The sequence below is a fragment of the Hippopotamus amphibius genome, chromosome 8 (genome assembly GCF_030028045.1).
Source record: "Hippopotamus amphibius kiboko isolate mHipAmp2 chromosome 8, mHipAmp2.hap2, whole genome shotgun sequence".
In the NCBI taxonomy this organism is placed as follows: Eukaryota; Metazoa; Chordata; class Mammalia; order Artiodactyla; family Hippopotamidae; genus Hippopotamus; species Hippopotamus amphibius.
This window is the reverse complement of record NC_080193.1, coordinates 31,569,880-31,584,611: the sequence shown is the minus strand read 5'-3', so window position 1 is coordinate 31,584,611 and position 14,732 is coordinate 31,569,880. Positions and strand designations below refer to the sequence as shown.

Below are 14,732 nucleotides of genomic sequence, written 5' to 3'. Positions count from 1 at the left end.
ATTTATATTTTCAGTAGCAAAACTACTGCCACTTACTGGTGTGTCTACATTTGGGCCAAGGTCAATTTCTTCACCTTCCATCAAGTATTTTCCCCAATCGAAATCATCTTTCTTTTCTAAAATATAACAGAAAAATCTCATCAGCTTTATCAAAAATATGCAAGGGAAAAAAAACCCAATTATATTAAAAAGTCTAACAAAACTCAAAATAAAATACACCTGGGAAATGAAAGTTCAAAAATATTGAGACACAATAAACTGACATTCTAATACATTTAACATTTTAATTTCTTTATCTTCAAAAGTGATTTTTCTTTATATAATTGAGAGTAGTTTAACTTACAAAGTCAGAATTTATATTTTAAATGAAATTTTACATTTACAATTGCATTTAAGGCAACAGAAACATTTTAGTTTCATAGATTTTTCTTACAACTTTTTATAGAATCTCAATGTCTAGTGATTAAGTCATAAAACCAACTTCTCTTTTATTTGTTATATACTAAAAGCATTTGGTAACGTACCCACTTCTTTATCTCTTGGTGTTTCCACATAATCGCTGTTTGAAGGAGAATCAGATAGACACAGAAGAAGTGACAATATGGAATAATGCGTATCTGTCTTTAAAACAAGAAATGAAAAATGTGAATCACTGAAGTTGGCAAGAGCTTTCTAAACTAGTCTGAGTAAAGAAAAGATAACCCCATGACAGTTATGTCCTCATTTTTTTTCCTGGTTTGAGAAAACACAAATCATACCTAAGTAAACCTCAATCTCTGAACTTGTTTTTATAGTTCAAATGTGTTCAGATAAGGAATGTGTCAAATAATGCACTACCTGACTCATAATGAGGAATCATCAGACAAACTTAAATTGAGGGACAAGCTACCAACTAATTAGCCTGCTCTCTTCAATAATGTCAAAGTCAAAAAAAAAGAAAGGGTGAGGAATGTTCTGCATCAAAGGACAGCAATCAGTGAACCTGAGCAAAAAGTACACAGGGGGTCCTTTTACTATTCTTCAACATCTAAGTTTTTTTAAAACTTAAATTGTATTTTAAAAATCATATAAAGCTGCCCAAAATTAAAAGTACTCCAAATATGCAAATAGTCATAAACTATGCATGGAAAGGAGAGAGGAGATGAATTAAAATCAAGGAAGGTAAGGGAAGTCTCAAGGTTACCTCTTCCTATTATATATGCTATAGTACTTCATGTACATCTTCATAGTGGTTATCAAAATTAGAATCAAATAACTGTTCACAACTACGTGGGTAGTAATGATCATGTCTTATTTAAATGCTGTACTCCTACCACCCAGCAATGCTAGGGACACAGTAGACACTTGGTAAACTTTCCTGGGAATGATAAGGCAATGTATCACTAATTCTCTGCTTGGAAAAGCCTTAAATTTTTTTAACAACAACAACAACAACAACAAAATTTCCATTCCATAGAGAAAAGTGGTCTAAAATGTAAATACTTGAAGAATATAACTCCCAATATATAAATCTATTACTTAGTAACAATTGCCAACACCAGATTGTTTAATCTGGAAGGACTCTGTACACCTGAAATAGGTGAAGAGGAGAGAACTATGTATGGTAAAAGCAAGGACACACACTGTGCCCCTGCAGACCTGCCTGCTTTGCCAAGGACCAGAACTACTGTGCTACAGCTGTGTGGTGATACACAAAAGCAGCACATGGTCCTGGGAAGAGGACCTGGATGAGGCCATTCCTCTACCCCTTGTTCATTTTTTTGCTAACATCTATAAGGGAGCTTGACATTTAGAGGACTCATTACTTGAGGTAATCGTTGAACTAAAAATTAGCATTAATAGCCAAAACATAACCTATCAATCAGCTAATATCATGCTTTAACCAAAGTCACTAACAGTATTAAAGAAAAAAGAAGACTGTTGCTAAAAGTTAGGGCTCTGGAACTTAACACTGAGATGATATAGGAAACTGTCCAAGATGCCAGATTGGAAAGAAATCAGCTCACCTCCTCCTATGGGCACATGAAAATTACAACCGTTTACAGAGCAACTATTAGTGAGAATGCTCTGCAGACTAGCAGAAAAGATCTTCTGCAACTAAAGACACAAAGAAGGAACTACAATGAGATGGGTAACAGGGGTGGAGACACGGTGTAGGCAAGACCCACATTCCCAAGTCAGAGACACACAAACAGGAGGATAATCATAACTGCAGAAGTTCTCCCCAAGGAGTGGGGGATCTGAGCTCCATATGGGGCTCCCCAGCTGACAGGTCCTGCATTGGAAGACAAGCCCCCAGAACATTTGGCTTTGAAGGCTAGCAGGGCTTACATTCAGATAACCCAGAAGGCTGTGGGAAATACAGATTCCACTCTTAAAGGGTGAACACAAAATCTCACACACTTCAGGACTCAGGGCAAAAGCACTAATTTGAAAGGGGCCTGGGTCAAATCCACCTGCTGATCCTGTAGAGTCTCCCAGAGAGGCAGGAGGGAACTGGGTCTCACCATGGGGACACAGATGCTGCTGGGAGCCATCTTGGGAAGCTTGTTCTACCACAAGGATATTAGTGCAGGCAAACACCATTTTGGAGTCCTCCTCTAGCCTATTAGCACAGGGGGCTTACCTGCCCACCAGCTGGTCAGCAACAGTCCCAGAATCCCCAGGCCTGCCTCCAGCCATGTGAAGACCCAGCCTTGTCTACCAGTAGGCCCAGGTCTCAGCTTGACCCACCAGTGGGCCAGCACCAACCCAGGACCTCCTGGTCCAGCAGCCAGCTAGCTGAGCCAGGACCTGGCAGTGCCCACCAGCAGCTGGCAGACCTAAAAGAGGCTGGGTTTGGAAACCAACTGTGCTGAGGACCATCCTTGTGTACCACTGCACCCACAGTAGTCAGCCCACCACAAGAAAAGGGTCCAGGCAGCCCATAGAGGGGGTACCCATAGAGCAAACAGCTCTGGTGACCAGAGGGGAGTGCTCAGCTAGGTCCCCTAGAGCATCTCTTATATAAGGCCACTTGTTGAAGTTTGGGAAATGTAAACATTCCACCTAGTGAACAGAAGTAAAAACAGAATTAGGCAAAATGAGGTGACAAAGAAACATGTTCCAAATGATGGAACAAGATAAAAGGCCAGAAGAAAGAAGCAGAGATAAGAAGTCTACCTGGTAGAGTTTCCAAGGCAATGACCATAAAGATGCTCAATGAACTTGGGAGAAGACAATGAGAAGCATAACAAAAAGTTAGGAAATACAAAGAAAAGCCAAAGATAGGTGAAGAATACAATAACTGAAATAAAAAATACACTAGAAGGAATTCACAGTAGATTAGAAGATACAGAGGAATGGAACAGTGAACTGGAAGACAGAATAGTGGAAATCATGCAAGCTGAACAGAAAATAAAAATTTAAAAATGAGGATTATTTAAGAGACTTCTGGGACAATGTCAACAGTACTAATATTCACATTCACATTATAGGGGTCCCAGAAGAAGGAGAAAGGGGCAGAGAACTTACTGAAAGGATAATAGCTGAAAAATTCTTTAACCTGGGAAAGGAAAGAGACATCCAGATCCAAGAAGCATAGAGAGTTCTAAACAAGATCAACCCATAGAGATCCACACCAAGACACATTGTGATTAAAATGCAAAAATTAAAGTTAAAGAGAGAATCTTAAAGGCAGCAAGGGAAAAGCAATAAGTTACTTACAAAGGAATTCCCATAAGTCTGTGAGCTGGCTTTTCTGCAGAAACTTTGCAGGCCAGAAGGGAGTGGCATGATATATTTAAAATGATGGAAGGAAGACACCTACAACCAAGAATACTCTACCCAGCAAGTCTTTCATTTACATTTGAAAGTCAGATCAAAAGTTTTATAAACAAGCAAAAGCTTAGAGTTCAGTACCACCAAACCAGCTTTTCAAGAATTGTTAAAGGGACTTCTTTAAGTGGAAAAGAAAAGGCCACAACCAGAAAGAAGAAAATTACAAAAATGAAAGTCTCATTGGTAAAGGCAAATATACAGTAAAGGCAGATCAACCACTTATAAAGCTAGTAGGGAGGTTAAAAAATAAAAGTAGTAAAATGATCTATATCCACAATAAATAATTAAGGCATACACAAAACAAAAAGATATAACATATGATGTAAAAAACATTAAATGTTGTGGGGGGAGGAAAAGTGCAGGGTTGTGAAAATGTATTCGAACTTAAGAGATCAGCAACTTAAAATAATCACCTGTATATAAAGCTTGCTATACACAAACCTCTTGGTCATCACATATCAAAAACCTATAATAAATACACACACAAAAAAGAAAAATGATTCCAAACATAACACTAAAGATAGTCATCAAATTACAAGAGAAAAGAACAAAAAAAGAAGAAAGGAACAAAAGAGAAATACAAAAACAATCCCCAAACAATTTACAAAATGGCAATAACATACCTATCAATAATTACTTTAAATGTAAATGCACTAAATACTCCAATCTAAAGATACACAGTGGATGAATGAATACAAAAATAATACCCATATATATGCCACTCATAAGAGTCTCACTTCAGATCCAAAGACACACGCAGACTGAAAGTGAGAAAATGTAAAAAGGTTTTCCATGCAAATGGAAATGAAAGCTGGGGTAGCAATACTTATATCAGACAAAACAGACTTTAAAATGAAGACTATAAAAGGAGACAAAGGACATTACATAATGATCAAGGGATCAATCCAAGAACATACAATAACTGTAAATATATATGCAGCCAACATAGGAGCTCCTAAATACAGAAAGCAAATAATAACAAACATAGGAGGAGAAACTGACAATAACATGATAACCACAGGGGACATTAACAGCCCACTTACATAAATGGACAGATCATCTACACAGAAATCAATCAGCAAACACTGGCCTTAAATGACACATTAAATCAGATGGACTTAGTAAATATATGTAGGACATTCCATCCAAAAAAGCCAGATACACATTCTTTTCAAGTGCACATAGAACATTCTCCAGGATAGAGCACATACTAGGCCACAAAACAAATCTCAGTAAATTTAAGAAGACTAAATCATATCAAGCATCTTTTCTGACCACTATGCTAAGAGATTAGAAATCAACTATAAGAAAAAAGTTGCAAAAAACACAACCACGTAGAGACTAAATAACATGCAACTAAAGAACAAATAGTCACTGATGGAATCAAAGAGGAAATAAAAAAATACATGGAGAAAAATGAAAATGGAAATACAACGATCCAAATCTACTGGACACAGCAAAAGCAGTTCTAAGAGGGATATTTATAGTGATACAAACCTAACTCAGGAAAAGAGAAAAGTCTCAAATAAATGACCTAACCTCACACCTAAAGAAACCAGAAAAAGGAGAAGAGATAAAACCCAAAGTTAGTAAAAGGGAAAATCATAAAGATATACAGCAGAAATAAATGAAATAGAGACAAAAACATAATAGAAAAGACCAATGAAACTAACAGCTGCTTCCTTGAAAAGATACACAAATTTGGTAATTTTTCAGACTCATCAAAAAGAAAGACAGAAGGCCCAAATCAATACAATCAGAAATGAAAAAGGAGATGTTACAATTGACACCACATGAATACAAAGGGTCATAAGAGACTACTGCAAGCAACTGTACACCAATAAAATGAACAACCTTGAAGAAATGGACAAATCCCTGGGAATGTACAATCTCCCAAGGCTGAATCAGGAAGAAATAGAAAATGTGAACAGACCAATTTCCAGTAATTAAACTGAATCAGTAATCAAAAAAAGTCCCAACAAACAAAAGTCCAGGACCAGATGGCTTCACAGGTGAATTCTACCAAACATTTAGAGAAGCGTTAACACCTATCCTTCTCAAAGTATTCCAAAAATTGCAGAGGAAGGAACACTTCTAACCTCATTCTATGAGGCCACCATCACCCTGATACCAAAACCAGACAAAGATATCACAGGCAAAAAGAAAATCACAGGCCAATATCACCGATGAACACACAGGCAAAAGTCCTCAACAAAATACTAGCAAACTGACTTGAACAATACATTAAAAGGATCATATATCATGATCAAGTGAGGTTTATCCCAGGGATGCAAGGGTGATTCAACATCTGCAAATCAATGTGATACATCCCATTAATAAATTGAAGAATAAAAACTACATGACAATCTCAATAGATGTAGAAAAAGCCTTCGACAAAATTCAGCATCCAATTGTGATGAAAACTCTCAAAAAAATGGATGTAGTGGGAACATACCTCAACATAATAAAGGCCATATATGATAAGCTCACAACTAACATCATACTCAAAGACGAAAGCATTTTCTCTAACATCAGACACAAGCATGCTCATTTTTGTGACTTCTACACAATATAGTCCTAGTCACAGCAATTAGACAAGGAAAAGAAATAAAAGACATCCAAACTGAAAAAGAAGTAAAACTGTCACTGTTTGCAGATGACATGATAATATATATAAAAAAACCCTGAAGATACCACCAAAACATTATTAGAACTATTTCATGAGTTCACTAAAGTTGCAAAATACCAGTTAATACAGAAATTTATTGTATTTTTATACACTAACAACAAACTAAAAGAAGGAAAAATTAGGAAATCAATCCCATTTACAATTGCATCAAGAATAATAAAATACTTAGGAATGAATCTAACAAAAAAGGTAAAAGACAGGACCTTCAAGATGGCAGAGGAGTAGGATGTGGAGATCACCTTCTTCCCCACAAACACATCAAAATTACATCTACATGTGAAACAACTCCTAAGAACACCTACTGAATGCTGGCAGAAGACCTCAAACTTCCATAAAGGTAAGAAAATCTCCATTTCATTGGGTAGGGCAAAACAAAAAAGAGAAAGAAAAAGGAGACAATGGAATTGGGACAGGACCTGCACCTCTGGGAGGGAGCTGTGAAGAAGGAAAAGTTTCAACACACTAGGAAGCCCCCTCACTGGCAAGAACGGGGCGAGGGGGCCTTTGGAGCCTCAGAGGAGAGGGCAGCAACTGGGTGCAGAGAGCAAAGTGGAGAGATTCCCGCATAGAGGATGGACGCCGACCAGCACTCCCCAGCTTGGGAAGCTTGTCTGCTTGCCTGTTGGGGTGGGTGGCGGCTGGGTGCTGAGACTCATGCTTCAGAGGTCAGACTCCAGGGAGAGGACTGGGGTTGGCTGCGTGAAGACAGCCAAGGGTGGGGGGTAACGTACCACAGCAAGCTGGGAGGGAGTCGGGGAAGAAGCCTGGGCCTGACGGAGAGGCAAGGGATCATTGTTGTGGGACGTGCAAGGACGGGGTGGGCCTGCCACAGGAGCTTGCTGCTCTGTGTGCCCACAGATGGCAGGGCACTGCCTACGCAAGCTCCAGAGGCAGGCACGAGCCGCGGCTGTTAACTCAGACCCCAGAGGTGTATGCAAAGGCTGCTGCCACTAACACCAAGGGTCCTGTTGTGCAAGTTCAGGCCACTGCCCACACCTTCCTGAAAGCCTGTGCAGCCCACCACTGCTGAGGGCCTGTGATCCAGGGCCAACTTTCCCAGGACAATGCACAACACGCCTCAAGCTGTTGCAACTTCATGATGGCCTCTGCCACCGCAGGCACTCCCAGCAACCCCAACTGTGACTGCCATATTCCTCCCTCCCCCTGGCCTGAGTGAGCAAGTAAGCCCTAATCAGCCACTGCTTTCACTCCCTCTTGCCTAGGCAGGGAACAGACACCTGAGGGTGGCCCACACACAGAGGCAGGCCCAAAACCAAAGCTGAACCCCAGGGGCTGTGTGACCAAAGAGGAAGGGAAATCTCTCTGTGCAGCTGCAGGAGCAGTGGATTAAATCTCCCAAATTGGGTGATAAACCCTGAGCTTGTGGAATATCTGAATAGACAACCAGTGTTCCCACAATTGAGGCTGCAGACTTTGAGGGGGCAACTGGGGACACTGGGGGCAAGTACACGTGGGAGTAAGGCCAGATCAGAGTCTGAGCTGACACCACAGTGCCCACAGCAGGTCCAGAGACCTACCTAGAAGTACTGGAGGACTTCCTGGGTAGGCCGCGATTGGTTGTGGCTCACTGTGAGGGCAAGGACACTGACAGCTGAGGCCTCAGGAAAATATTCTTACTACTTTTTTTTGGCAGTCTGTTCTGTTGTTCTTTTTTTATTTTTTATTTTGGATTGTTTTTGTGTTTGTTTTATGTTTTCTTTGCCTTTTTTTAGTCTGCTTTCTGCATTTGATTTGTTTCTAGTTTTTTATTTTTGTTAGCTGAGTTTTTAGTTTTTGTTTTCGTTTTTGAGTTTATTGGTTTGGTTGCTTTCTTCTTTTTTGTTTTCTCTCTCTTTTTTTCCTTTCCTTTCTTTTTGTGAGTGTGTGTTTCTTTGTGTGATTTTGTCTTTTTAGTTTTGCTTTTACCATTTGTCTTGGGGTTTTGCCTGTTTTTTTTTTTCCTGTTCCTTTCACATCATGCAACTTGTAGTCTTGCCTGGTGCTCTGGCTAGGGGTCGGGGCTGAGCCTCCGAGGTGGGAGAGCTGAGTCAAGGACAGTGGACCACCAGAGAACTCCTGAACCCACGGAATATTAATTGGCAAGAGCTCTCCCAGAGGTCTCCATCTCAACACTAAGATCCAGCTCCACCCAACGGCCAGCAAGCTCCAGTGCTGGATGTTTCACTCCAAACAACTAGCGAGACAGGAATACACCCCCACCCATTAGCAGACAGGATGCCTAAAGTCATACTAAGCTCCCAGACACGCCAAAACACACCACCAGATGCAGCCTTGCCAATCAGAGGGACAAGATCCAGCTCTGCCCACAAGAACACAGGCACTAGTTCCCCCCACCAGGAAGCCTACACAAGCCACTGGACAAACCTCACCTACTGGGGGCAGACACTAGAAGTAAGAGGAACTACAATTCTGCAGCCTGTAGAAAGGAGATCCCAAACACATTAAGTTAAACAAAATGAGAAGACAGAGAAACATGCAGCAGATGAAGGAGCAAGGTAAAAACCCACAAGACCAAACAAATGAAGAGGAAATAGGCAGTCAACCTGAAAAAGAAATCAAGAGTACCGACAGTAAAGATGATCCAAAATGTTAGAAATAGATGGAGAAAATACAAGAAAAGCTTAACAAGGACCTAGAAGAACCAAAGAGCAAACCAACAATGATGAACAATACCATATCTGAAATTAAAAATATTCTAGAAAGAATCAATAGCAGAATAACTGAGGCAGAACAGATAAGTGAGCTGGAAGATAGAATGGTGGAAATAACTGCCACAGAGCTCAATAAAGAAAAAAGAATGAAATGAATTGAGGACAGTAAGAGACACCTGGGACAACATTAAATGCATCAACATTCAAATTATAGGAATCCCAGAAGAAAAAGAGAAAAATAAAAGGTCTGAGAAAATATTTTAACAGATTATAGTCGAAAACTTCCCTAACATGGGAAAGGAAATAGTCAATCAAGTACAGGAAAGGTAGAGAGTCCCACAAAAGATAAACCCAAGGAGAAACACGCTAAGACACATATTAATCAAACTATCAAAAATTAAATACAAAGAAAAAATATTAAAAGCAGAAAGGGAAAGCAACAAATAACCTTATGGGGATTCCCTAATATGTTATCAGCTGACTTTTCAGCAGAAACTCTGCAGTCCAGAAGGGAGTGGCAGGATATATTTAAAATGATGAAAGAGAAAAACCTACAACCAAGATTACTCTTAAGGATCTCATTCAGATTTGATGGAGAAATCAAAAGCTTTACAGAGAAGCAAAAGCTAAGAGAATTCAGCACCACCAAACCGGCTCTACAACAAATGCTAAAGGAACTTCTCTAAGCGGGAAGCACAAGAGAAGAAAAAGACCTACAAAAACAAACCCAAAACAATAAAATGATAATAGGAATATACATATCAATAATTACCTTAAACGTGAATGGATAAAATGCTCCCACCAAAAGACACAGACTGGCTGAATGGATACAAAAACAAGACCCGTATATATGCTGTCTACAAGAGACCCACTTCAGACCTTTGAACACATATAGACTGAAAGTAAGGGGATGGAAAAAGATATTCCATGCAAATGTAAATCAAAAGAAAGCTGGAGTAGCAATACTCACATCAGATAAAGTAGACTTTAAAATAAAGACTGTTACAAGAGACAAGCAAGGACAATACATAATGATCAAGGGATCGATCCAAGAAGAAGATATAACAATCATAAATATAAATGCACCCAACACAGGAGCACCTCAATACATATGGCAAATGCTAACAGCCATAAAAGAGGAAATCAACAGTTGCACAATCATAGTGGGACATTTAACACCTCACTTACACCAATGGACAGATCATCCTGACAGAAAATTAATAAGGAAACACAAGCTTCAAATGACACAACAGACTGGATAGATTTAGTTGATGTTTGTAGGACATTCCACCGAAAAACAGTAGATTACACTTTCTTCTCAAGTGCACATGGAACATTTTCCAGGGTAGATCACATCTTGGGTCACAAATCAAGCCTCAGAAAATTTAAGAAAACTGAATTCACATCAACCATCTTTTCCGACCACAACACTATGAGATTAGAAGTCAATTACAGAAAAAAACTGTAAAAAACACAAACACATGGAGGCTAAACAATACACTACTAAGTAGTCAAGAGACCACTGAAGAAATCAAAGAGGATGTCAAAAAATACCTGAAGACAAATGACAATGAAAACATGATGACCCAAAACCTATGGGATGGGACTTCCCTGTTGGCACCTTGGTTGGGACTCCACCTGCCAATGCCAAGGACACAGTTTCAATCCCGGGTCTGAAAAGATCCCACATGCCACGAAGCAAGTAGGCCTGTGTGCCACAACTACTGAGACTGTCCACCTAGAGCCCATGCTTCGCAACAAGAGAAGCTACCACAATGAAAAGCCTGCACACTAGAACAAAGAGTAGCCTCTGCTCACCACAACTAGAGAAAGCCCGCACACAGCCAATAAAAATAAATATACATAATAAATTTATTAAAAAAAAAAACCTATGGTTTGCAGCAAAAGCAGTTCTAAGAAGGAAGTTTATAGCAATACAATCCTACCCCAAGAAATAAGAAAAATCTCAAATAAACAATCTAACCTTACATCTAAAGCAACTAGAGAAAGAAGAATAAAAAAACCCCAAAGTTAGCAGAAGGAAAGAACTCATAAAGATCAGAACAGAAATAAATGAAACAAAGAAAATAGCAAAGATCAATAAAGCTAAAAGCTGGTTCTTTGAGAACATAAAATTAATAAAGCTTTATCCAGACTCACCAAAAAAAAGAGGGAGAGGACTCAAATTGATAAAATTAGAAATGAAAAAGAAGTTACAATGGACACTGCAGAAATACAAAGGATCATAAGAGACTACTACAAGCAACTATATGCCAATAAAATGGACAATGTGGAGGAAATGGACAAGTTCTTAGTAAGGTATAACCTTCCAAGACTGAACCAGGAAGAAACAGAAAATATGAACAGACCAATTACAAGTAATGAGATTGAAACTGTGATTAAAAATCTTCCAACAAACAAAAGTCCAGGACCAGATGGCTTCACAGGTGAATTCTATCAAACATTTAGAGAAGAGCTAATACGCACTCTTCTCAAACTCTTTCAAAAAACTGCAGAAGAAACACTCCCAAGCTCATGTTCTACAAGGCCACCATCACCCTGATACCAAAACCAGACAAAGATACCACAAAAAAAGAAAATTACACACCAGTATCACTGATGAACATAGATGCAAAAATCCTCAACAAAATACTAGCAAACTGAATCCAACAACACATTAAAAAGACCATACATCATGATCAAGTGGGGTTTATGCAAGGGATGCAAGGATTCTTCAATATATGCAAATCAACCAATGTGAGACACTATATTAACAAAATGAAGGATAAAAACCATATGATCATCTCAACAGATGCAGAAAAAACTTTTGACAAAATTCAACACCTGTTTATGATAAAAACTCTCCAGAAAGCGGGCATAGAGGGAACCTACCTCAACGTAATAAAGCCCATACACGACAAACCCACAGCAAACATCATTCTCAATGGTGAAAAACTGAAAGCATTTCCTCTAAGATAAGGAATAAGACAAGGGTGACTGCTCTCACCACTATTATTCAACATAGTTTTGGAAGTCCTAGCCACAGCAATCAGAGAACAAAAAGAAATAAAAGGAATCCAAATTGGCAAAGAAGTAAAACTCACTGCTTGCAGATGACATGATACTATACATAGAAAATCCTAAAGATGCCACCAGAAAACTACGAGAGCTAATCAATGAATTTGGTAAAGTTGCAGGATACAAAATTAATGCACAGAAGTCTCTTGCATTTCTATACACTAAAAATGAAAGATCAAAAAGAGAAATTAAGGAAACAATCCCATTTACCACTGCAACGAAAGGAATAAAATACCTAGGAGTAAACCTAACTAAGGAGGTAAAAGACCTGTATGCAGAAAACTATAAGACACTGATGAAAGAAATCAAAGATGACACAAACAGATGGAGATATACCATGTTCTTGGACTGAAAGAATCAACACTGTGAAAATGACTGTACTACCCAACGCAATCTATGGATTCAGTGCAATCCCTATCAAATTACCCATGGCATTTTTCACAGAACTAGAACAAAAATTCTTAAAATTTGTTTGGAGACACAAAGACCCTGAATAGCCAAAGCAACGTTAAGGAAAAACAAACACACAAACACTGAGCTGGAGGAACCAGACTCCCTTACTTCAGTCTATACTACAAAGTTACAGTAATCAAGACAATATGGTACTGGCACAGAAACAGAAATACAGATCAATAAAACAGGATAGAAAGCCCAGAGATAAACCCAAGCACCTATGGTCAACTATTCTATGACAATGGAGGCAAGACTATACAATGGAGAAAAGACAGTCTCTTCAAGAAGTGTTGCTGGGAAAATGGACAGCTACATGTAAATTAATGAAATTAGAACACTCCCTAACACCATATACAAAAATAAACTCAAAATGAATTAAAGACCTAAATGTAAGACCAGACACTATAAAACTTAGAGGAAAACATACGAAGAACACTCTCTGACATGTATCACAGCAAGATCTTTTTTGACCCACCTCCTAGAGTAATGGAAATAAAAACACAAATAAACAAACGGGACCTAATGAAATTTAAAAGCTTTTGCACAGCAAAGGAAACCATAAACAAGATGAAAAGATAACCCTCAGAATGGGAGAAAATATTTGCAAACGAATCAACAGACAAAGGATTAATCTCCAAAATATACAATCAGCTCATGCAGCTCAATAACGAAAAAACAAAAACCCAATCCAAAAATGGGCAGAAGACCTAAATAGGCATTTCTCCAAAGAAGACATACAGATGCTCAAGAGGCACATGAAAAGATGCTCAGCATTACTCACTGATTATTAGAGAAATGCAAATCAAAACTACAATGAAGTATCACCTCACACCAGTTAGGATGGGCATCACCAAAAAATTTTCAAACAGTAAATGCTGGAGAGGGTGTGGAAAAAAGGGAACTCTCTTGCACTGTTGGTGGGAATGCAAATTGATACAGTCACTATGAAGAACAGTATGGAATAATAAAAAAAAAAAAAAAAAAAAAAGAACAGTATGGAGGTTCCTTAAAAAACTAAAAATAGAACTACCATATGACCTAGCAATCCCACTACTGGGCATATGCCCAGAGAAAACTATAACTCAAAGAGACACATGCACCCCAATGTTCACTGCAGCACTATTTACAACAGCCAGGTTGTGGAAGTAACTTAAATGTCCATTGACAGACAAATGGATAAAGAAGATGTGGTATATATATACAAGGGAATATTACTCAGCCATGAAAAGGAATGAAATTGAGTCATTTGTAGAGATGTGGGTGGACCTAGAGACTGTCACACAGAGTGAAGTAAGCTAGAAAAACAAATATCGTATATTAACGCATATATGTGGAAGCTAAAAAAATGTTACAGGTGAACTGGTTTGCAAGGCAGAAATAGAGACACAGATATACAGAACAAATGTATGGATACCAAGGGTGGAAGAGGGGGATGGGATGAATTGGGAGATTGGGATTGACATATATACACTAATATGTATAAAACAGATAACTAACGAGAACCTGCTGTATAGCACAGGGAACTCCACTTTGCTGTACAGTAGAAACTACCACAACTTTGTAAAACAACTATACCCCAATTAAAACAACAACAACAACAACAACAACAACAACAAAAACAACAAGGCTTGGAATTGTCAGGTTTTTCTGAATAAAGTCAAGAGCCCCCAGAATTAGAAATAGGGAGAGGCTATATTTCTCCCTTTGTGTATCTTGCTAGGAGTCAACATACCGTGTTGAAAATAAGATTTTTAAGAATTTTAAATTTAAAAAAAAATTCTGTTAAAATAATAAACATTAATTAAAAAGCAAGCACAAAAACAGCTGCTTCATCTTCTGATACAAACTTCAGGAAGTCCCTGCTTTCTGCCCATAGCATGGTGACTAGCAATTTTCATGACGCTGAAGTTGTGGGGCCCTGAACAAAAGAAACTCAGCACGTAGAACATCACTCATAAGGCTATTACTGGTCTCACTGAACTCATACCCTGTTTGTAAACTGGAACCGGGATCATCTTTCT

General features: G+C 38.6%; 1 protein-coding gene across 2 annotated transcripts in view; it reads right to left on the bottom strand.

Annotated features, from left to right (window-relative positions):
- TUBGCP5 (tubulin gamma complex component 5) overlaps positions 1-14,732 on the bottom strand; it is a 52,013-nt gene that overhangs the window by 31,376 nt on the left and 5,905 nt on the right. For both annotated transcript variants that reach the window (XM_057745321.1, XM_057745320.1), the window contains exons 4-5: positions 525-621; positions 37-116 (exon numbers count right to left, since the gene is read on the bottom strand). In XM_057745321.1, the coding sequence (XP_057601304.1) occupies positions 37-116; positions 525-621 (177 nt within the window). The remainder of the gene's footprint in view (positions 1-36; positions 117-524; positions 622-14,732) is intronic.